Source organism: Rhopalosiphum padi, chromosome 3 (assembly GCF_020882245.1).
Source record: "Rhopalosiphum padi isolate XX-2018 chromosome 3, ASM2088224v1, whole genome shotgun sequence".
NCBI lineage: Eukaryota > Metazoa > Arthropoda > Insecta > Hemiptera > Aphididae > Rhopalosiphum > Rhopalosiphum padi.
Window position 1 is genome coordinate 31,014,140 of NC_083599.1, and position 25,273 is coordinate 31,039,412.

General features: G+C 27.3%; 1 protein-coding gene across 1 annotated transcript in view; it reads right to left on the reverse strand.

Moving 5' to 3' along the window:
* The window catches only part of LOC132924642 (uncharacterized), a 505,044-nt gene extending 480,767 nt beyond the window's left edge, over positions 1 to 24,277 (reverse strand). The window contains exon 1 of the mRNA XM_060989064.1: positions 23,705 to 24,277. Coding sequence (XP_060845047.1) covers positions 23,705 to 23,780 — 76 coding nt within the window. The 5' untranslated portion in view covers positions 23,781 to 24,277. The remainder of the gene's footprint in view (positions 1 to 23,704) is intronic.
* Positions 24,278 to 25,273: the final 996 nt, after the last annotated feature.

Genomic DNA, 25,273 nt, shown 5'->3' on the forward strand with positions numbered 1-25,273 from the left:
AAAAATTCAGACATTTTACAAATAATGTTAAAATATGTATTTATGACGAAATATGTAAAAACATGTAAAATAAAATATGTTTTATTATTTTATGTTTTATATGTTTTATTTTATTGCAAATCACGTGAAATAAATTTATCATATGCAATACTTAATTTATCATGTTTTAGTAAAAAAATGTATTTACATATAAATCTCAGCCCTATTCGTGTCAAATCGCGCGATGCATTGAACAATGTTTTTGGATCACAACACTATTTCTTCAGACCACGATGCGTGCTATAACAACGCGGTTATTAACTACTAGTCCCTTAAATATTATAATATAAAAGAAACCCCTTACTAGTTTACTATACCAACATCAGAACCACTAATTTTACTACGCAACCACACCTATTATGTTGAAGTACTATATTATTGTACACACATATATATATATATACATCGAAATTATTGTGTATTATACACAATATATACTATGTGAGATAGTTAACGCCCAAAATATATAATCGTAAAAATCCTGGTTTTCTTGTTGTAGTCACTGAGTGTGGGATTTTAGCGGCAAAGAAGAAAAAAATTTAACGGTGTGTACGACGGGTGAGTGAAAATAATTCAACCACTCATCATCATATACTCCCCTCTCCTCTTTTCTATTACAGCTCTATCTCTTTTTCACTACCTATTTAATATAATATAGGTACATATATATAGCAGATATAGGGTTGAAGTGAAACTTTTACCAATAAACGGCATTGACGAAAATATACATTACGTGATAACATAAAATATATTATAATATATATTTCTAGATTACAGATTCAGTCAATCATATACAAGTGAGTGTGTGTGTTTTTTTTTGTCTTGAATAACTACTAGCTGTGTTATAACGTTGAGATATTAAAATTATGATTTCTTTTTGGAAAAATCAGGTTGTCACCTCGAGCCTCATCAGAATCTGAGGATAAATAGTAAATTTCAAGAAAAAACATAAGATTCGGTTTTTTAAAAAATAATAATATCTGATATATTATGCTATATTTTTAACATACCATTTATATGACTTATTTTTTTTATAGCGGTAATAATTAAGTTAGACAAATTAAAAAGGAGCTGAGACGACTAGTATCACTGCAACAGTATTCTACAGCGAAATATTAAATTGTTTAACTGCCAAAGTAAATCAAAATCATAAATTCCTAATTAGGCGGACACATTCATACTGATATGGGTAAAAACTTAAAATTTAGTTGTATAAATCAATTCCTGAGTAAAAAATAAGTTGCAAATTGTTTTATAGATAGAGAAAATAGTTTGAAATTGGTTAAAAAATACAGAAGTACAAAATATTGAATGTACCTATATATATTATATAGCATTACATACGCGGTGAGAAAAAATTGAAATGTTGATAAGGGTGAGAGTTGAGGAAAGCATTTCAATGGAACCCCTACTTTAATTTTGTTTATAACTCAACTACTAGTTTGCTTTGTTATTCAAATGGATTTGATCAAACAAATGATGTACTAAATCGAATACAAAAAAATTTCAAAATTCTATTGATATTTTACCATTTCTTACACGGGAATATTAAAATTTTAAATATGTACCTGTGTGTTTTTTTTATTTGTAATATACCTTCTAGTTTTAGGTTTTCCAGCACAGGAAAAGCTTACAGATAAACACCGATCTGATAACATAATATAATATGTGATGTTTTAAACATTTTTTAGTCGATAAATTTAGTGATATTATTATAATAGGTAATATTTAATTTTGGGTTTTATTAAAACTTTTCCGGAAAACGGATTTTTTTCAGAAATCAATTTTGTATAAGAAATGTTAATCTTCAATAATGGTGAACTTATTTGTATTTTACCCCGTCACCACCTCAAACGACGCTATTATATAGGTAGATACACGATAGTGTAGTACAAATTGTTACACCCCGATCACCATACTCACCGCAAATACGAATTGCCCAGTTCGTGAACTGGACTACGATAAAATATGCGCTGCTCAATTCGTAAACTGTACAATTACTATAGTTTTAGAACTATACGACCTGCTAATAAATTACGTTAGACTTCGACTTAATTTGTGTATTACCGTGGTTTTACACTAAAGTACGAAATGGCATAGAGCAATAATATTAATAGTACGAAATGTTTTATAAATCGCTATATATGCTTTATACAATGTGTATAGAATGCCATTATTCGTTAATGGGGTTAGAATTGTATTACTTTATATACAATAACGCAATTTAATAATATAATGTAGCCAGGAGTAAATCTATAGTATATATTGTGGTTATATATTGACAAACGAATTAAAAATATTGAAAAAAAATTACTTATTGATAAAACAAATTTTAATATTTACACTGTTTTTAAATTTACTTTACTTAGAATAAGTTAGAAAGTATTAGTTAACAATGATGTTTTTTTAATTATTTTTTACTGTCTTTTGGAGCAACGAAAACTAAAAATATTTAAATATTTATATTTATTTTATCAATAATGATTGTTTGTTATTTTATAATAATTTAAAAATATTCTTAAAATTACTCTAAAATCTAAATTACAACTTTAAAGCTGTACGTATATTATTATATTTTATCTTACGCAATGAAATTTTCAAAAAAAAATTTAATTTAATTTAAGCTATTGACTATTTATACTATATTATCATGCAATTATAAGGCCAATGCCTTGACTATATTACTAATATTAAACATTATGATCCGAAATGGAAGGTGCGTTTTCAAGTGACTAATGCACAAAGCGCAATTATAATATGTATAGTTTATAAATTTAAAATATAAAACAGTTATATTTCACACTACTAACAGCGTCCTATATCATTAATCCGATTTAAAATGCATAGGGATGGTGTTTAAAATATAAGATCTACGTGTATTACTAAATTCGTAAAATAAATTACAATAATATCAATATAATATATATATATATATATATATATTATAGTCAAATACAGTAAAATAAAAACTGGCATCTCTGCTTAAAATCATTTTTCATATACAAAGATTTATGCATACATTACAGTGACCAACTCAACGAGGTACACTCGACATTTATTGTATAGCAAGCGGCTATACCTACTTGCGCCCTCTTTTATTTTTCTCTTTTTACTGATTATTTTGAAAATTACTATAGTATTTTAGTTTTAACTTCCTAAAAGATACGATATTTTAGAACTTTTGACACTTCAAAACCATACTGTAGAATATTACATTTAAAAGTATCACGAGCTATACGTATAAAAACATTACTATGCCACCATGTAGCTTTTTATCCTCGGTTAAAGAGTAAAGATAATTAAAGTGATGTTTTGACATTGTACAATAGACATAATACATACTGACAGTTTTCAGTTTTCATAAGGCCATCAACATTTTTGATTAGTACATATGATTTAAAATATTAGAATATTACCCAGTTCAAAAATTGTAAGCCGATATTCTTATACACTATAATAGTATTGTTAGAACGTATTGTGTATTTGAAATTTGTTCATGTCTATATTACACACACGCATCGTCTCTAGCACAATCTTTGGAACACATATTATTTTTTTTAACTGATTAAACAAAAATCCCTTTCTATGAATCTAATCAAACACTGCATACAGACCTAAAAATGAACACAGTACCGAAACTTCTATCGAATTGTCTGTAAATACCTTCCTGTAATCAATTAAGCTTATTGTACATAACATGTACAGATTGTTTAATTTAAAATAAAATACAAAAAAAAAGTATCATACGATAAAAATTGACGTAATAATATATAATATGTATTTAATTTAAAATTCACATGCCGTTGTAACTATATTTTATCATTGCAATTTGTTTTTAAATAAAAAAAAACAATTGTTCTTCTGATATAAATATAAACAAACAAATTAAATTAAAAATGAAAGTTATGCACAAAGGCTGAAATTACAAACACTCTAAGTACCAAAAAATTAATTTTACTACAGGTATCAGACATTTTAAAGATTTATATAATAGAGAGTAAGCTAATAATGTAGTTTAGGTTATAATTACAATGGACAATTTAATCACAATTATCATTCTGCTAGAATATTTTCAATATAAATATATATTATAATTATATAACCACTTTAAACTTTTTCAAACATATTATTTAGCTGTCGATGACATCAATATAATAACATAAATTAATTATATCAATATAATTAATATTCATTTTAACTGATTACCCAAAGTACAGTTTATAAATACTTACTTCCAACTAATATATTAGGTAGCAATAAAACCTTTTTAACAAGTATAAAGACATAATGCCTAATAACTAGTATGCGTAGTAACACATAATCTATACAGTAATCATTAAATTATATTATATTATTACATAATATTATAATATACGTATTGAGCACATTATCAGACTAAATAATATTCCGCTGTCAAATATTCGTAATTGAATATGATTCGAACATTTTTTAAAGAAATTTGGAAATTTAATATACTTAGTAGATACATTGACTTAATTAATCTATATAGTTATACACATAGTTTAATCGCAGTTTTGGGAACTCGACGAGATAAAGAATGTATTGAGTGTAATACTACATTTCGTATTCAATTATATTATCGAAAAACATTAAAATCGATTTTTATTTATTATGACCGGGTAATCTTATAATTAAATTACTGATAAACTTGAAAATAAAACTGATGTTTAATCGTTGACCTAGAAAATATAAGTAAACTGTGCGAATAGAAAATATAATTAATTTATATCGAGTTATTAAGCATTATGTTCGCGAAGAGTGTGTTATAATTTATATGAGACTTATATGTAAAGACCAATTAATCATATCGCATATACATTATACATATTAGAAAATGGAATCACAGTAAACACTACTTTACTATAATCCCAAAATTTAATCACATCGATTAATGTATAAATTGTATACTATAAATTATAAAACATACACTGAAAATAGCTGCTACGATAAATATATTTTATTTTCAGACCATCAAATAACGTAAACCGTAAAAAACTAAAATCTATAATACATGACTAGTATGTAATAGGTACTACCGTGAAATTTTTGTGGAATGATCTGAATCTATAATAAATAGATTTAATGAAAACTGTTAAAATATAATCGTTTTAAAAAATAATAATAATAATAAATTCAATCATGAATGACATCTTTAAATTAAATAAATTGTTTAATCATTTTACTTTTAATTAATAGTCTTATCTAGTTAGATACTAAATATCACTGATAAATTATAATAGACACAAATGAAAAAACGATGACATGAGTCAAAATCCAATAAAACGTCTAAGGAACAATACGAGAATATTATTCACCTTAGTGATAAGTCAATTATTGTACTTATTATTTTAACTTAGTACTTTAAATTAGTAGAATAAGGCATTCTTTAAAAAATATACATAATATAATGACCACTATCAGCCTATACGTTTTTATTTATGTTAATACTCGCGTACATAATGATTTACAAAAAAATAACGATGATTATAATATATTATGTATATATATATTTTTTATATAATATTATATGACTAGTTTAACTACGAAAATATTATTACGTATTATTTTGAATCATTTTTACTAGTTGACCGACTAAAAATATTATAAACAATCTTCAAATATACCTTTAAGATATTTTGTAATGTTATATTTCATATAGTAAAATTCGGTGAAATGTGATAAGAATATAAAACGTATTTTTGCAAGAAAAAAAATTATAAGATTATCACTTGATGGTTTATTTTATACCTACAACGAAAATATTATTTATTAAGCCAAAGTGTTAGTATACCTCAAAATATAATGGTTTTTTTTTTAATACGGTTTTTCAATTCACTATTCTTTTGAGATTGTATACATTTTTTAATTGAAACATACAAATATCAAACATAATACCTAATCCCATGTGAGTGGCAATAATAATTTTTTAATTACGCTTTTAATATACGATTAACACTACTTTAAGACAAGCCAAACTGAATCACAACAATTTCTTCTTTGTACGGAATGTATAATTATTACAATTTAGTTGAATATATTGCGTATTACAAAATTAGCTTTTTGGTTAATAAACATTTTACCATACGATGCCATCACAACGGAATGACTTGTAAGTTGTATGGTAATAAGGGAACAATAATTTGAATATATCTATATTCTATATACACAAGCACTCGCAAAGGAGTATTATAATGTACAGTACGATATTTTCACAAACATTCGAAACAAATTCTGCAGCAGTAACCATTTATATATTATATACGGTATGTGGAGTTATGAAGGTTTTATTTCATGTTTGCACGACGTTTTATTTACCGTCGGGAGAGGATGTATACATTACACATTTATACGCTCAATTGAGTTTTATCAAAATCCAATATACAGGGTGATTAGTATCTGCATGAACGTGCAGGTATTATTAAAATAATCTAAGTTATTTTTTTTATAATATTCAACAAAAGGTACGAAAAAGTTTAAAAATAATAAAATAGAATCCAAAGAAAAACAGATACCAAATAAAATAATGATCATAAATTAAACAGTAAAACGAGTATACAATAAATTGCCCGACAACCCGTGCATAATTTTTATATTAGACGGACTATCCTACTGCAGTATACATTACAAATAAAAAAGACAAAACAGGTAATTCAATACAATACTTACATATTGTATATCGAGAACAAAATTTTTTGAGTGCACTATAGGATCTATACAGAACAAAAACATAAATAGAAAATGTATATTCGTAGTTAATATTACGGAATATTATTCTGAACTTTGAAACTTTAGTATTATATAGTATTATTATTTAATAAATACTCACAATCACTGTGCAAACTCATATGTATCTATCTACGACAAGCAGAACGTTTATATAAACGTCAAATTACTTACAAGTTTAATTTGATGATTTTAATGAACGAAATATTAATAAAAAAGTTTTTTTCAAGTCTAAAAACACCCAGAAAATGTTCAAATTAGTTCAACGTGTTAAAGGAGATGGAGAAGAAATAAAACGCTGCTGTAGATGTTGTCGACTTCCGAACCATTGTCTTAAAGAGCTCGTTTTAAATCGTAACCACTCTACTAATTGGTATAGCAATACGGTCTTAATTGGCATTCACATTCTTTGTATAACATTCTTCTTAGATGTTTGTTTTTTGCACAAATTTAAGAAATACGAGAATATATTCTATGGATATAAGTACTAACAACACTGCAACTGCAGCACATGTTTTTTAAACGACTTAATTTGTGTAATAAAACTCAAAAATAAATCCCGGCTTTCAGGCATATCATAATAATATAATAATATTACATTTCACGTACAGTTTTATACCGAACACAATATATAAAGTTGTACACTAATAATTCTCGTTCAACCTATGGTCGTCGTATTATATTCCAACCAAGATGAATATATCACAAAATATAGGTATATCTTTTATTTAATATTTATATTATGTTAACTATTTCATTAATGTCAATACTATTGGACTTATAGTTTATACAGATCGAAGGCTTTTTTTCATTATGATAGCGATTGTTTTTTATATAAAATGTAATCGTTAATGTTAAATACTACGAATTTGACTCAAAATTTTGCACTTGAATTTTTGGTTTGAATACATTGTTTGAAAATTATAACGTATGAGTGTAAATAAAACATTTTCATTTGCGTAGAAACTCATATTATGTATTCCCGTGGGTAATAATATTTGCCATAAACGACACGCACGAAAGCCTTAATAACATAAAATCAGCAAATTCGATAAATTACGTACATATTATGATGACAGTAATTATGTTTCCTAATCTGAAATAAAATCATTAAACATAATATAAAAAAGGTACACTGCATTTTGTTTGGTGAATAATTATTACCATTTCTATATAATATGTAATTAGGAAACATAATAATATTGTATTAGTTTAGTAGGTCATATGTTGATTTTTTTTCTTATAGTACAAACAGTTTTTTTCGCGTCACTAAAAGTTACTGCATATTCAAGGGAATATAAATTATATTAGGCGAATTTAAATTATAATTACTCTTGCCGTTATCTTTTCTAGAACTAAAACTTTGATTAACGGCGTAAGGGCCAAACTCGAACTAAAACTTCTCATCCAAGATTAAAGCATTATGTTTTTTATGTGACTCAATTATTAAAACATCTAGCTTAGTGACTTTTGGCTAAAAAGAACTAATAGAATACCCACTGAAAAATGTAATTCTAAATTCAATTAACGACGTGATTGAACAAAAAAAGTAATACTCAATATGCACGATTATTATTGACACCTAGTACTGAATAGAAAATTATGAATTCATTCCGGTTGTAAGTTAGGATTCGAAGTAGTGTTGTTAATTAGTCGATGTGATAGGTACACACGCGTTTGACGGTCTGCAATTTAAATATTAGTATATATAACAATGGTTTGTTATGATAAGACGGAATAAAGTGGTGGGGTGAAAAAAAGAAGAGAACTAAACGAAGAATGGCCAAAAGTTTAAATTACTAAGTACCAGTAATGCAATTTTCCTTATATAATATTTGTACTACCCTTCTCCGTCACTATTATATTGATTTGGTATAGGATTTTTGTAAGTGTATTAACGTTTATCGAGATAGGGAAAATATATACGCATGAAAGTTTCCAGCAAACTAATTCGCGACAGAGAAAAGTAAATTTCATAAATATAAAGAAAGTTTTGTTTTTATCAAAAATTTAGACCACGTTATTTTACGTCTCTTATGATCGGAGCCGCGTGCAACGTGTCGTCATTAAATCGATCATCCGGCGCTGTACCGTGTGGCATTATACTAAATGATATTTGTGCGACTATTGAAACCAATAGTTTTTTTTTTGCAAACGCCCTCAATCGTTTATTTACTTAATAATTATTCGCAAACAACAACTCATGGGATTAGCCGTTTGCATATAATATTTTCATAAATATATATGACATAATATCAATTCCTAATTCCATTTCATACATACTATACAGTAACTGCCTTACCCTCCGTCACATTGGATACATGATTACCATCCTGGATACCTACATAATCATGAAGATTTGGCAATTTTATGTTGTAAATCAAATATACCTAACCTTTGGTCATATTAAAGTTAAGTATTCGGGCTCTGTATAATACTAACTTTATGTATAATAACTCTTGGAACGGAAATATTTTATGACGTCTGTGAAATACACTATAATAATACGTGAGTACACGCTTCGGTGATAATATTTCCGCTCATATGTGTAGGTTAGTATGTGTGTTTCCGTTAATATTATAAATAGTTAATTCGATTTGCGATCTGAGAGATATGGCGTATAGGCTTTGAGTGTAATAATACATATTCGCCCAGTTCGCATTCAAATGAGTCAATAAATTCTCAATGGGATATCACATACTCCAAGCCCATATATTATTATAATATATATGATACTATTGGCATAGAAACACTAACAACCGATATCAGCATAGAAAATAACGGTAAGCGATTTAGATTATTGTATTGTCATCTACTCTCTTAAATGTTAAAAAAATACGTATTAAAGCTGTGAGTATATTATTATATTAAATAATCAGAGCCTACATATTCGTCAATATTCAATAACCCTACCATCCATTACAATATTATCAAATTCACAATCTGCATATATATTATAATAGCGATACTAAAAAAAAATAATCGTCAAATTAGTAGTTATATGCTTATTACAACCTAAATATTTTAATAAACAACCAGCTCTCAACTCTTCATATTCTATCCCTTTCAATTTGGCGATGTGTGGTTTTAATCCGATTTTAATTGAAACCCCACGGTGAAAGAAATACGATGTGATATTATGTTTGCCTACCCTGCACATTAAACTTCAGACAGAGATAGAGTGTAATAATATATTATAATGATGTGACGGCCTCTTACCATGACGCTCAAAACTTAATAGGTTTCGACTCACCGAAAATATAGAATGGGCTATAATCAATGAGTAATTTTTTGATACAAATTTATTAAATCTTAGCCAAATATTCGATACAAATAAATCACAACTAGGCAAAACACAACCTAATTACATGATTTTAATTCATAGGCAGAAAATCAAAAATATTTCCTTTACATAAAAATATATTGCTAAAATATCAGTCAACGTAGGTACATTTGTGATTCATCATCTTACAAAGTTAATAAGATAACACGCAACTCGGAAAAAAATTCTAAGTATAACTCCTTCCCTGTTGTGTGTTCGTGTGCCGTAGACCTTTTCGTCACTCATAGGAACTGTTTTCAAACACACCTTTGTTGTTCAAGTCTTATCAATACGGTTTCATCCGAAAAATAATTTTCAGAAAAAAAATGATAGACGATTACCTACCTACTATAATAAAAGTATTTAAATGTAGGTATTAAATGTACCTGTAAGTTGTATCTATAAGTTTAATTATTGGAAATTTCACTATTTCAATTACACCACTGGTATGAATTATTTCAAAATACTATACTCTTAAATATAATTTCTAACAATTATTTCTATTAGTTTTAAATAAATAACTTTTTATTAAAAGATAAAGAAGTGGTTACCACTCTGTTTTATAGTAGGTATCGAGTGGGTCACTGTAATGGATGTGTACATTCAAATTCATTGAAAACGAAAAACTATCCTGAGCGAAGACAATCTGTGAGTCTATATTAATAAGTATATTATTTCTAGTTATGCTTTTTCGTATAACTATTAGGTAAAGTACCTAGTTTATTTTACTGTAAGTCATACAATTGAATAAATTAATTTTTGCAAAATCATTACATATGAAATATTTTTAAGATTTTCTTCAATTTTAAAATATTAAAAACAAAACTACAAAATATTTTCTAAATTTTCGATAATTTATATATTTCGTCCAAGTTTTAAATTTAAACGCTCGTAAAATAATATTATGACAATATATTTTTGATATTTTTTAGTATGTTAATGAAGCATTTACATCATTAAGTATTTTTACTCGAGTAATTTCTTATCAACATTTATAAAAAAAATGGAAAATTTAAAATGTCTATAAACAGCTCAATAAGCTTCAAAATATTTTTAAATTTTGCATAGAAAATAGTTTTATAAAAATTTGGTAAACATTTTAAGTATTACAATTTTTTTTTATGTTACAACAAAATAAAAAAAAACAATTGAATTTGTACAAAACTAGATTTAGAAAAAGTTTTTTTTTTTTGAAAAATTCTGTATTTTTAATTTTTATCTCGAAAATACGAACTAGATCCAATAAAGAATCCAAAAACATCCATAAAATTTAAAATCAAACCATTATTTATTTTTAAAAAATTATTATATGCACATAAATACAAAACATACGAAAAAAACTATATCATTATAAAATCAATACATAATTTAAATTAATATATTGTATGTGAAAAAAAATTACAATATTTTTTTACTGTACTTAAATTTACTATTCTATAGATAACATTAAATTTAAAATATAAAGAAGCAAATAATTTTTACCAAATGTCTAAAATACAAAACGCCGTCCACCCCACCAAAAATAAAAAATAAGTACTAAATCATCAATTCAATATCAATAAAAGAAAAAACAAAACAAAAATGTCTATACAAAATTATAAAACAGAGGTCTTCATCACCGACAATGATAAAAACGTATATTAAATCTGTACAAAAGAACGAATAAAAGAGCATTGCAATTAATTAAAACACAATATGTATGATTTAGTAGAAGAAATATAGCTTATTAATAAAATATATGATTTAGAAAATTAGACGTTATAGTCAACTGTAAATTATATATATTATAATTATTTTATGTGTCCAATAATGTTATTTAAGTACCTATGGAACATTAAGAGTAATAATACACTTGGAAACGAAAGTGATAGAAAGTATTTAAACGTGATGAGTATTCCGCGGATAATTTATAGGTTAGTCAAATCCAAAAGGAAATATCAAAGAGTAAAAAAGTAGCGTTTAGATTAAAAGGCAAAGCAATGATAATGAATTTCACGATAAAGAAAAAAAGTTTATATTAGAAGTTACTCAGGAAATAAATTTAACATATAAGACCGTAGATATAATTCATTAGAAAGAAGTAAAGAACGACGCAGAGCTATAAATAACAGCTTTAACGCGTAAAAGAATAACGTAAATTATATTAATTGTCGTTGAAATAAATATTTAAACTGTCCGGATAGGATACAGTGACTGTGTGCATTGCAAGGCACTAATCTTGCTTCGTTCGCGCAGGAGCAGACCAATGTTCTTTTATATAAATCCGAAAGTAACGATAAATCATAGCATTCGCAAGACGAGTCTCGGCAAACCTGAACTATATCGCTGAGTGCTGACAATTCTTTGGTATATTTTGACAGTTTTCTTGGGTTTATCCTTATACGTGAACCGGGAAATTGGTAGTAAAAACCTATCTTTTCAATATCTTGTGTGTTATACACGCACACAATATCGTTATTTCCATTACTTAAAAATGTAAGAGCATTGTGTGTGACCAATGCATTTTAAGGATTAAAAAAAATATATACTTAATTGTCAATGATTGTCGATGGTGTATAATCGTGTTATTTCGATTGAACTTTAAAACGTATAGGTGCGACGGGTGAAGTTAATATACCGGCTGTAGTGAGTTTCAATAATGAAAAGTGAGAGACAAGAAAAACGATCGTTTTACAATATACCACTATAATAAGTCGTAAATTTTTTTTTTTAAATTGTATTATCCGTTTCTTCGACATTACTAAGGCAGCAAATACGTTGATAATAATAATAATATCTACACAATACCGAATTCGGACGAAAATCGATACTCTTCAACGTAATACATCGGAATTTAATTTACCCGACGATATAGACTTTATACATTTTACTTTATACCTACTAGTAGAAGAAAGTAGCTAGTATAATAATATACTTCGTCCGAAATTATTTCTTATTAAACAATACGCGTATAGAACTGCTCGTGCGCGAGTTGTGCGGAATAAAGATCATAAAGACAAACGAGTAATAAAAATACTGCAGAGAAAACGATATAAATATAATTTAGATAATTTGTGCGTCTGCAGAAGGGTAACGCAACATATATGACTAAGAGAATAATATTATTTAATGACCATTCCTGGTTTGTGTGAGAAAACATAATATTCATATTGAGTGTATGCTGCTCTGAGGGGATAAGAAGTGTTTGCCTTTAATAAACCTGTAGAATCTACGAACGACATTTTATTTTACATGTAAATACACAATATGTACCTACATCATTCGTTGGCGTTAGAAACCGACAAGTTTCTGAATAATTTTAAAATATTTTCAGTACAAAAACATAATAATATATGATATATTATATACTTATTATATTTAAAAAAAATAATCTTTGAAGTATAATAATATTTATAACATACTAACTCGTTACGTCGGAATCACATTGCTAGTAAAATAAGTTATTGTTTTTAGAGAAAAAGAATATTTTTCTACCATATTATATAACCATGCTAGTATAATAGGTGACATGCTCGTGCACGTGCGTTAGCGGATCGCTATTTCTTTTATGCTATAATGATCATTTTACTACTCATACATTCACACGACTTAAAACTTCCCTATGATATTCAATTTCTTGAAACTAGTCCGTATTGAATCTTTTTAAAATGCAATACAAACAAATTTTTTCAAATCGTTTTCCTTATTCTTGTAATTTATAAGTTGGTCAGTTTCTAAAGAAAATGAATAAAACCAATAAAAAAAATGTATACAATGCAGTGGTATTGCTTGGTCGTGTAATGACGAGAAGCTATATTAAATTGTTGATGCAGAAAAAAAAGTTCGGTGACGATGGCAGTTCTTTTTGACACGCCGCGATTGCTAAGTTCGTTTTTCTCGGGTTTTCTCGAATACGGGAACAATGCATGCGACTGATTTCACGGGCTTTTCAAAATCGTAATTACTGAGCACGCCAGTATCATTATTCTTTGCTACTTCCCCCCCCCCTTAAAAGAAAAAACAACACCATTTCATCTGCACCCGGTGTCGATAAAACCACGAGTCAGTAATGTGGTGTAAGTGAGCTTAACGGAGAAAAAATGGACAGTTGCCGACCTGGCCGACCCGCACCCTCTCACACGTTAAAATAGTTATATGAAATTGTGATAACATTTTTAGTTTTTTTCATTTTATTTAAAATCTGTTCTCTATAATGTTAAATAATAAACATTTTAAATTTTGTTTTGCTTCATATTTATGACATGATAGCTTAGATATTATAATATATAGCTAAGACATTTTTATTCGGAGATTCCAAGAAATACATATGATGTATAATAAAATAAAATACATATCTATAAATAAATTCTTAATTTGAATATCAACTAGTTCTTACTGTAATATTTATAATTTCTTAGAGTTTAATAAAACAAACAAAAGGCAATCTTGTTTACACATCTCGTTAAATCTTTTATTTTCATAAAATAAATATTTATTGGAAATCCATCATATAATAATTACTAGTAATGGGTCTCTCCAGGAAACTTAAATCCATTACTTCTGTGAATTATTTTTTTTTCACGAAAACCACTCATCGACATATTAATAAACAATTTCTCATACACTAGAGCTAAGTTCTCAAAAACTATATTATAATATAAATAATTAAATAACACTATATATTATTATTATACTTCGACGAAGACAACCAATAAATCATATAAGCGCAATTCAGTCACCGGGGTCAACGAACTATAATATTGTTACATAATATATATATGCTTAATTATTATTAACATAGGTGTATAATACACGTCGTCTACTCGAATGCGATCATAATAATCATAATAATTAATAACACATTCCCAATTCTTAGACTCCGTCGTCCAAGTCGCCGGCGATTTACAACGACCACGCTGCACGTGCAGCGTGACTAACAACAAGACGGTCGATTGATCCCGGGAAATCTAAATATTACGCAGAAACGGATAAAGCGGTCCCCAAGGTCGCGGAGCCAATTTCGTCAAGAACAAAGGGTTTAATGTGTAGGGTTATAGCCGTTTTAGGTACCTACCGACAAACCCTCTATAATATGGTGTAGCCGGCGTAGGTCTGTTGACATAGTTCGCGAACGCGCAACCGTTACGTACATTACGTTATTATTGCCCGTCTAATATGAAATGCGCGACTGTGGCGAAAACGGGCGAAAGAAAACGAAGAGCGAAAATTAACAAATAATAATATATTACAACGACCCGGCCCGAGCTCGGCGGCGGTACACCCTGTGCTGCTACAACTGCTGTATATTATAACGAATAAACACGCCATCGCCGTTTTCGTCGTCGTCGGTCGTCGAATAGGTAGGTGTGTGGCGTCTGCCATCGACGCCCCCGCTGCTGCAGCGGTGGGCTCACGTCTTTGCGCGGCCCGCTATATATTAAAACGTTTCATTTTGTCATCATTAATAAAGCCATTGTTGAGAAAAGCGTATGTATATTATGCGTATTCAAACTCAAAAGCGGCACGGGAAAATGAAATATTTTATGTTTATTAGAGCGCAGTATATATATATATATATATATTATAGGTGATGAGAGGTCTGACGACGACGTTTCTTCCAGATGACGAGTATCTGAAGGGTTGCACGCGGTCCAAATCGCGTTTCTACCGAAATCATGTTTCTTACTCACTCACTCTCTCTCTCTCACACACACACACACACTGTATAGTGTGTTATATTAATACATTATATTATAAAGAGACTTGTATTCGTATTTGTCTTTAAAAACATTAGACCAGCGTTTCTCAACCAGGGTTATGTGCAAAGATATGAGGGAGTACACAAAAAAATTAAAGTGTAATGGCCACAAAAATTAAATTCGATATATTTTAAATAGTTTGTTATTTATGAAATATTTAATAATTTAATAATTTTAATACAAAAATTAGATACCTGTAAACGGAGCTTAGAATTTACTAGTTTATTAGTTAGGTGCATCAATGATATTATCGTTATAAAGTATTGGTATTTTTTTCTAGTGATATTATTGATAAAATTTTATTTAAAATCGTAACTGATGACTTTTCTAACAAACTTGTTTTTCTCCCTTATATATAACAACAAGATATTTTCCCATCAGATATAATTATTAATGAATTGAATCGGTTCTTTTAATACAATTTTCCTACATTTTTGAATGTAATAAATTGTGTAGTTATAATATTGTTTTTATTATTATTATTATTATTATTATTATTATTTAGATATACAATCTGTACTCTGGAGAGAAAGAGTAGTACAATAAGAATATGAGTTGATTTATAGTGACATTAAAATACTTGTTAGAAGAAGCTACCCCGTAATGAAACTTCCTGTTGAATTTTTTATTATTATTATTATTATTAATTAATTAAACTATTTATTATTTAATTGTTTAAGAGATCTCTGCAACATTTCCTTTGTAAACGTCATGGAGGATTAACAAGAATTTTATGGGATGATAAATCGTGGATTAATGGATTTGTGTAGTTATAAGACGATCGTGAAAATAATTTTTTGACAGAGATCAGTGTGAAAGGTGTTTTTATATGTATAGCAGAGATTAGGTTATTTTTCTTAGAGTAATTTTTGTATCGTTTATATTTTTTTTAAAACTTGAGATTTTGTCGTTGACCCAGTAAATATGATCATAGATCCATATAGGTTTTAGTAGAGAGTTGTACATAAGTAGTTTTATGTTTAAGTTGGTCTATTTATTATTAATAATGATTGTTTTAAGCAGTTTTTTGGTTGTAATGTGCTCAGGTGAGACGACGATAATAGAATTAGTGAATTTGAAATCTATACGATTCTCGGTTAACGATCTATGTTTTTTTAATCGTTCGGTGGCAGCTTTACAGAAGATATTGTTAACTTCAATCAGCTCGATTAAATCTCAACAAAAGATTGGAAAGTCCAATACTCCTTTCATGAAAATTAGAGGTGATAGTTTTTATGAGATCAGTGATATTAGATTCTTTAGGAACAGCGTCTGTATAGTATCCCATAAATTTCTAACATTTTTATTTTTGTACGCCATTTATATTTGAAGTTGATGACATATCTTTCATGAGCAAAAAGTCGCTATCGGCCGGGCGATCCCGCAATAATGTGCTACCTTTGATAAGCGCGACCGCTGTTAAGTAATCACACTTGTTACTAACGTTATTAATTAACTTATTAACTACATTTTGTAAAGCACGAAGAAAAAGACGCTAATAGGATTCACAATTAATTTGATCGATTTGAATTAATATTAGCTATTATTACACACTAACTTTGTAGTTTGTCGTAATGATTACGAAAAAAGAAAATTAAATTTATTTTTACGGAATAACATGTGCGTCATGTGCAGTGCAAACGGCGACTAATAATAATGCTTAAAATATATAATTTCTGATTTTTTTAATAATTATTTTTTTAAACATGATCAACAAACTGTTTCGACAATAATTGTACAAAAACGTAATTATACAGTAGTACAATACATAAATTAGATTCTATAATTTTATAATTTTATCAATAAAGTAGGTAAGTACAGTACAAATAGGTCAAAGTTCTTCACGATGATAAAAAGAAAAACACTATAAACTATAAAACTATAATATTATAATAGTTGTATAGAAATATTATTATAATTATGATGTACGTGTTTATACTTATATTCTCTTATAATAATAATAATAATAATAAATAATATATATTATCTTTGTTTTTATACTCATGTTTAAAATAAAATTTCGTGCCCTCAAGTGTTCTAGAAAATTATGTTTATTTCGATTATTCGTTTTTATTTATTTTTATTACTGTTTACTAATACTATGCTGACTATAAATCAACATTTTAAAACGATTGGACCATAGGAGGAGAATACACTAGTCATTTGCGTACCTAACTATATTTCGTATTGTTTTTTCCGAGATTTACTGATATGCAATATACATATACAATATGTATACCTATAACAGTTGATTGGTAAGTAAAATGTGTTTTTTGCTGAAGGTTTAACCATCTAATAAATCGACAACCATTCAAGGGTCGTAAAAACATCACCTTAATTATATATATGTGTTCCACATTGGTCGATAACACATATAGAATCGTTTTTAAAACCATATTAACAACATTGTTGTTTTTACGTTTGGACTGGAGTATTGTTGAGTCACTAGTTGTCTTATTCGTAGCATAATTTTAACTGCATATTTATAATATTATAGTATATCAAAAATATTAATATTATGTACATTTATTAGTCTGATAAAATAAATGAAAATACTCAATCAGCGACATGATTGTTTTCGAATTAAAAAAGATATTTAAAAGTACATAATATTTTTTACTTTATTTCTAATAATTATTAGTTAGGTTCTAGTATAACTACGATATCTCAATAGTTATAAAATAAATAAAATAATTATGATACGCAATATAGAATAAAAATAAATAAATTATAAGTATAATATAACTAGCTTTCAATAAACGAGATTATAATTTGTACATATAATATTATACACAGATGTTTTGAATGAATAACTTTTTTTTAGATGGAAAAAAAAATAAATAATGACTGCCACGAAAATCATTAAAAATATATTTCAGAAGGGTGAAAAATTGAAAAAGTTATCTTTATCTCTGATTTAATGAAGTTAAACTTATAAGTTCAATCAAAATTAGTGCAACGTGCAACAATAAAAAACTGAGTTCAAAACGCTACACAATACTATTTAAAAATAAACATTATAAAACTGTATAAAAGTTGGTAAAAACATTTACCAACTGATCACTGAGACTAAATAATAATTAAAAAAATCATTTTCATTGTACTTTTTTTCTATTAACCACACCTAACGTTTACTATTTGGCTTAATGTTACTTTAAAGTAAAATTAACTCGCAAAAAACATTATTTATATTACTATTTAAACTTTAATTTACTTTATACTTTATAGTATAAATTAGGTCACCAATTAATATTTTTGAAGGACCACATAAGGAATCTAAAAATTTTTGACGTGCCATCAAAATTCTAAGTAAATATTTAAATTATTTAAAAACCAATATTATTTAACAAAAATAATAATTTACAACAATAACACATCATATAATGTTGTTGTAATATGCGTTATTTATTCTTTGTCTGTGGGCCGGATAAAATTTGTTCGCGGGGCCGCCATTTGGTGACCTATGTTTTATAACCTACTATGATAATATGGACAGTGTGGTGTATTGACTATTATTATTTTTATACACACCAACCAGTATAATTATCGGATAGTTAATGACCAAAGAGATTTTAAGTTGAATGTTTCTGTATTAATATTAATAACTAGGCATACAGCGAAAAATCAATGATTTAATTTTAAGAGATTTAATAAAACACGATAATATACATCATACTACAATGAAATAATAATGAATCCCTAACCGCATTTGCTTCACAGTGTAACCTTATAAATAGTTCTATTTTTTTTTTAACTATCATACCTAAATATATTTTTAAAGTTTGTAAATTATTGGCAAAAAAATCATCATTTATTCACACATTATAATAAATGCTATAAAATGTTAGTACTTGAAGAATAATTATTAAACTATTAAATTTAATTGATTTAAATAACCCATCATCGATGTGAAAAAAACATAATAGTTGATGACTTTATGTAGAAGAAATGTTTTTTCCTTCATCAATTTATAAATTATTTCCATGTACATAGGTAATATTATATTATAATATCATTTACATAATTTATGTTACGTATTTTTGTTTTATACCTATATCTTTCAAAAGAATATTGCAATATTTATACTATTTATAGAAATTTTAGAAAAACAAATATTTAATAAACATAAATATTTTAATTTAAGTGGTATATTTATATTTTATAACTTTATAAGCATAAATATATGGTTTAAATTGGGTTATTACTTTATTAGATTGTTTAATATTATTATTCAACAAGTGAATATACGTGAAAAATCAAATAATCAATATAATATTATTAAAATAATTTTTTTTTGCGTAAAACTATTTTTATAAAAATACAAAACTCAGTGGCGAAAACATAAAATCATCAATCTATTATTTTTTTTCGTTTGCTTGTTTTTAATATAGATTGAATATAATTTAATTGTTTTTTAATTAAAAGATAAAACGTTTTATTATATTAAATTATATATTATCTTTTAGACTGGATATAAACTTAATAATACAATAATATGCTATATTATAATATTATTCAACGACAATATGGTCTGTAGTTATTTTATGTACATTTTAAGATTATAGAATATTATAATAATTATATTGTTCAATTAAATTGAATAATCGATAATTATATTATGAGTTATGACCATACATTGATCATTGTAATGATAATTTAATAAAAATATATGGTTTTTTAGTAAAATTATTTTTGTTTAATTATCAAAAAAAATGACTTTTAAGTAAAGTAATAATTAATAATAATACAATATACTTATTAGTTTCTATACTTTTACATGTATATAATAATAATAATAAACAAATTAATGTCGTTAATATTATTTTTAACAACTTGATTTGGTGCTATAAACTTTTTTCTCTATGTTTATACTTTTATTTTTAAATTAAATTTTTTACTGATGAAATATTCATTAATTTTATTTTTAATAATACGTCATTTTAAAATAACATCTATTGAAAAAAACTGTATTATTTACAATTTTGTAGCGTTATCATTTTAAAGTTGTTTAATGTTTAGAATGACAATATATGATACGTTTTTAATATCATATTCTTTTGTAAAAAATAATTGTTTGGAATATCTCAGTACCTACATAAAATGGAATTTCGAACGAATAATTAATTATTCAATTGATTATTAGTATGTTAAGTTTATATGGTGTCATAGGATGTAGCACGAAATTGTTGGTCCACTGCAACTCCGATCATCAAAACTTTAAGTACTTGTAATAATCTAATTAAACTAACTATAATTAATTAACTATTCATTCGAAATCCCATTTGTATTTATCAAAATACTCAGAAAAAATGTTTTGCTTTGGAACATTAAATTAAAAATATAGGTATATTGTCAATTGTCAAAACTTAAAAACTTAAAAATGATTATAATAAAATATAATATTGCAATATATTTTTTTAATTAGTTACTTTGTAATAACATACATTTTCTAAAAATAATGTTTTGAAAAAAGTCAAGATTGAAACAATGAGTGTAGACATACACAAATCACCAGTAAACAAGTAATTGATAGAGGTTTTAAACTCTCCGAAATTTGTTCATGATATATTTTTGCTATATCAAAATAATTATTTAAAATTAATTTGTTTAATATGTGTGTGTTTATAATTTGTTACACATATTATATAATTTTTTTATTTTTTTTATATAGATATAATTCGAAAAATTAATTTAAGATTAACGAAAAAAATATTTAATTTGTTTCTGAATACATGACGTTATGGTCAATACATTTGTTCATGGTTTAGTAGTTTAGTTAGTTAATGGTTCCTAATCATTTTTTCCAATACATAGCTATTATTATATTCTAAAATATATTTTTATACTAAGTATAACTAATTATTATTATTATTATTAGGTAATATTTCTTAATATTTATAATATATTTACGATGAATGAATATTTACATTTATTTTTTTTACAAACATATACTTAGATGTTTAATTTTTTTTGAAGTATGTAATCAAATAATTTAAAAACAATTTATATTTCCCAAAGTACCAATAATTATATAAATTATAACAAGTAATATCAATCATAAATCTGTATCAAAAAAAAAAAAAAAATGACTAACAATAATCCGTGTTTTTTTATTAATGGGTTTTCGAGTGATATATTTTTTATTTTTATTTTACTGTTTATTTTTCATTGCAAAAAATTAACTATCGGACATCAAACGATTTACCGTCCACTCAAAAATATTCGGTAATATCGTTTGGAAACCTATATTAATTCATGAAATTTAAAATGTGTCATGATAACAAAACTTAATTGTGAACATTGAATCTAAACTTCACTTGACAATAAATGTAAATTGAGTGTAAATAAAATTTAAATATTTTTTTTAAATTATATGCATAAAAATATACAATGTGTAACAGGAAAAAAAGCTTTGATATAACTAACAAACTATCTAGTAAGCAACTTAAATACTCTAAAGTCTAAATGTTTCAATATGTTAAAATATAATATGTAATACAAATATTTATGTTAAATGTACCTACTATGTAAACATCGAAATATTTAATTATTGGTTAAAAGTCTTAGCAGTTTATTTATGTTCTAAATTTCAAAAATATTATTTTTTATCCTTATTTAACATAATAATGCATAGTAAGAATATTATAATATAGCTTGAAAATATGTGTCATTTTTTAATTAATTCGATGAAATTATTTATTTGATAGTATAGAATAGTATAAAACAATTCTTTGATTTTTTTCTTTTTCATTAATTTGAAAACTATTTATTATCAAAAAAATGTATGAAATAATTATATACATGATATCAATAATATATGTAATTATGGATGTAGAATATTAATTTTAACTCAAATATTTTGAATGAATCAACAAACAAATACGAATTGTTAATATATAAATGTATACGAAAATTATTTGTAAAAAAGACAAAATAATTTGTAGCCGATATATTGACTAAGCTATGTACTTTTTTGTATTTAAATATGAACAAATATGATTAAAAGTGTTAGATATATTTAATCCTTATAAAAATATTATTAAATTAAATTACAAAAAATATAGACAGATATAACTACCTAATAATATAAGCCAATAAATATTTTTCGTTTAGAATTAGTTGCACATATAATATAATGATGAGTTTGTAAATTTAAAATTAAAACAACTATATCAGTGTTTATAGAAGATTTATAGACTTATAGTCGATAGCAACATGTGGTTCAGATAACACATATTTTCTAGAAATTCGATACGCACGTTGAATAATTGTATGTAATTGGTTTTTTTTCTAAAACCTTCAAAAACTCGCAATTTGATAATAAACCAAAATCTACAAAAAAAATTTTTGGAGAATCTGAGACGTACGGTAAAACTATATATATTATTATAATTTATAATCTACGTTTACCACAACTCAACGGAAATTGACTACTATTATTATACTTAAAAATTAGATTTTTGATTCAGTGTGTAGGTATAAATGTAGGTACATATTTATATAATATAGGCGTAGTTTGCAGCCAGACGATAGTTGCTGTCTGGTTGACCATTTGTTTATAGTAAATAATAATTTGGGGAAAGAGTGCATTATAAAAAAAAAATAAATAAATAAAAAGACATAATAAAAAATATCGCGTGACTTTTTAACGACGTGACCAAATTGACAGGGTAAACCGAGGGCGGCCTCCGTATGCGCGAATAATAACGTGCACAACCGTACGTACACACACATTCATCATAAAACATACACAACTCGTATTTTATGGTACATATTATACGCATACACGTGTACACACACATATTTATATATAATATATATTATGTATAAGTATAGTAAAAAATAAGGGGGTGAAAATTACCTTGACCCGAAACTCCTCCTGGACGGGCGTTCAGCCAGAACAGCAGCGCCAAAGCCAAGACCGCTGGACGGACCATAGTTGCCCGGTGACGACGATGATTTTTTCGCGATTAGGGGGGGGAGGGGCGGGTTTACCCGCGAAACAGCCCCGAACGCGTTTTATATAATTTTATAAATAATTGTATATAGTATTTTGTATAATTATTATTATCCTCTTCGGGTGGCGATCACACTCGGGTTCGCGTGTCCAAAATGTCTCTCTCGAACGACTCGGTCCGTCCTCAGCCCGCATCGTACATGGTGTGCCGGCACCCAGCAACGGGAGGGTGTATAGATTTGGACCGGTTCGGGGACGGATTTTGATCGTCGATCGCACTTCCCGGAAGCGGTATTTCGGCGGTTACCGCGGTATGTACGAATCGGTACGCGGACGATAATCTAAAATATCGCACGATGGGTTTCGACGTGTATCGCGAGCGAGTACGAGCGGAACGTTCGTGACCATTAACGTGCGATTACCACGACCGGGCGCGCAACGTGACGGTTAGGCGACTGGCGCGCGGACAGAGACTTGATGGCGGGCGCTTGCCCGTGTGGTGTGAGTGTGCGCGCGTGGTGCGCCGCCGTTCGTAGCGCCGCGCCGGCCGGCCGGTCAGCCGACCGACCGGACTCGTCAGTCGGCGGTAAAGTGCCCCCGCCCCCCCCCCCCCCGACCGGACACGAAAAACTCGCTTCAGATTAGATCCGCGATCCACAGATCCATCGCAACAGACAATAATAACGACTATAGGATTATATTATTATTATAATTATTACTACAAGTCGATGATATTATAATAATATACGTAAATAATAACGTATTTTGCAAAATATTTAGACATTTGTCCACACCGCGATCGTGTATTTTTGTTATTATTTGTCGTGGTCAATAGACAGGAGCAGGCAGGTAGGCAGAAGGTCGTAAACGATTCAATACGATAATATTATATTAAAATTACTGTTTGACGGTGTTTGATGGGGAGAGACGCGAAAATTTAATATCGAAACGTTTCATCAACGCGTTTACCGGCATTTTGACTTTGAACGCGGCAATCGTTTGAAATCCACCGAAAACCGCATTATATCTCTTGCGCAATGATGGTACTATTCGACTCGGGTTTGCATCTTCGCGATGGTGGTAGTCTTGCGGTATATATACGAACGGTGTACAGACCGTCCGCGGGACGATAGCGATGATAATAATAATAATAATAATAATAATAATAGTATAAGGTATTCGTGGTGTCCGTTCGACCCGTTTTCATTGTCTGCGTCTGCTAGGCACTTGCCACGACAAATTCTCCGGGACCACTATTAAATTCCAAAATATAAGTGTGTGCAACTCCAGTTACATATACCTAGTAAACAGTAGTGGTTTTATACGGTGAAGTGAAGAGGATTAGTGATAACGTTTTTTCGAAGAAATAAGATTTTGTCTTGAGAAAAAAAAAAGAAAATTAATTATTAATAATATTATAGTGTATACATTACATTTATACGAATAAACAATTTTATATTCATCCTCCCTCCT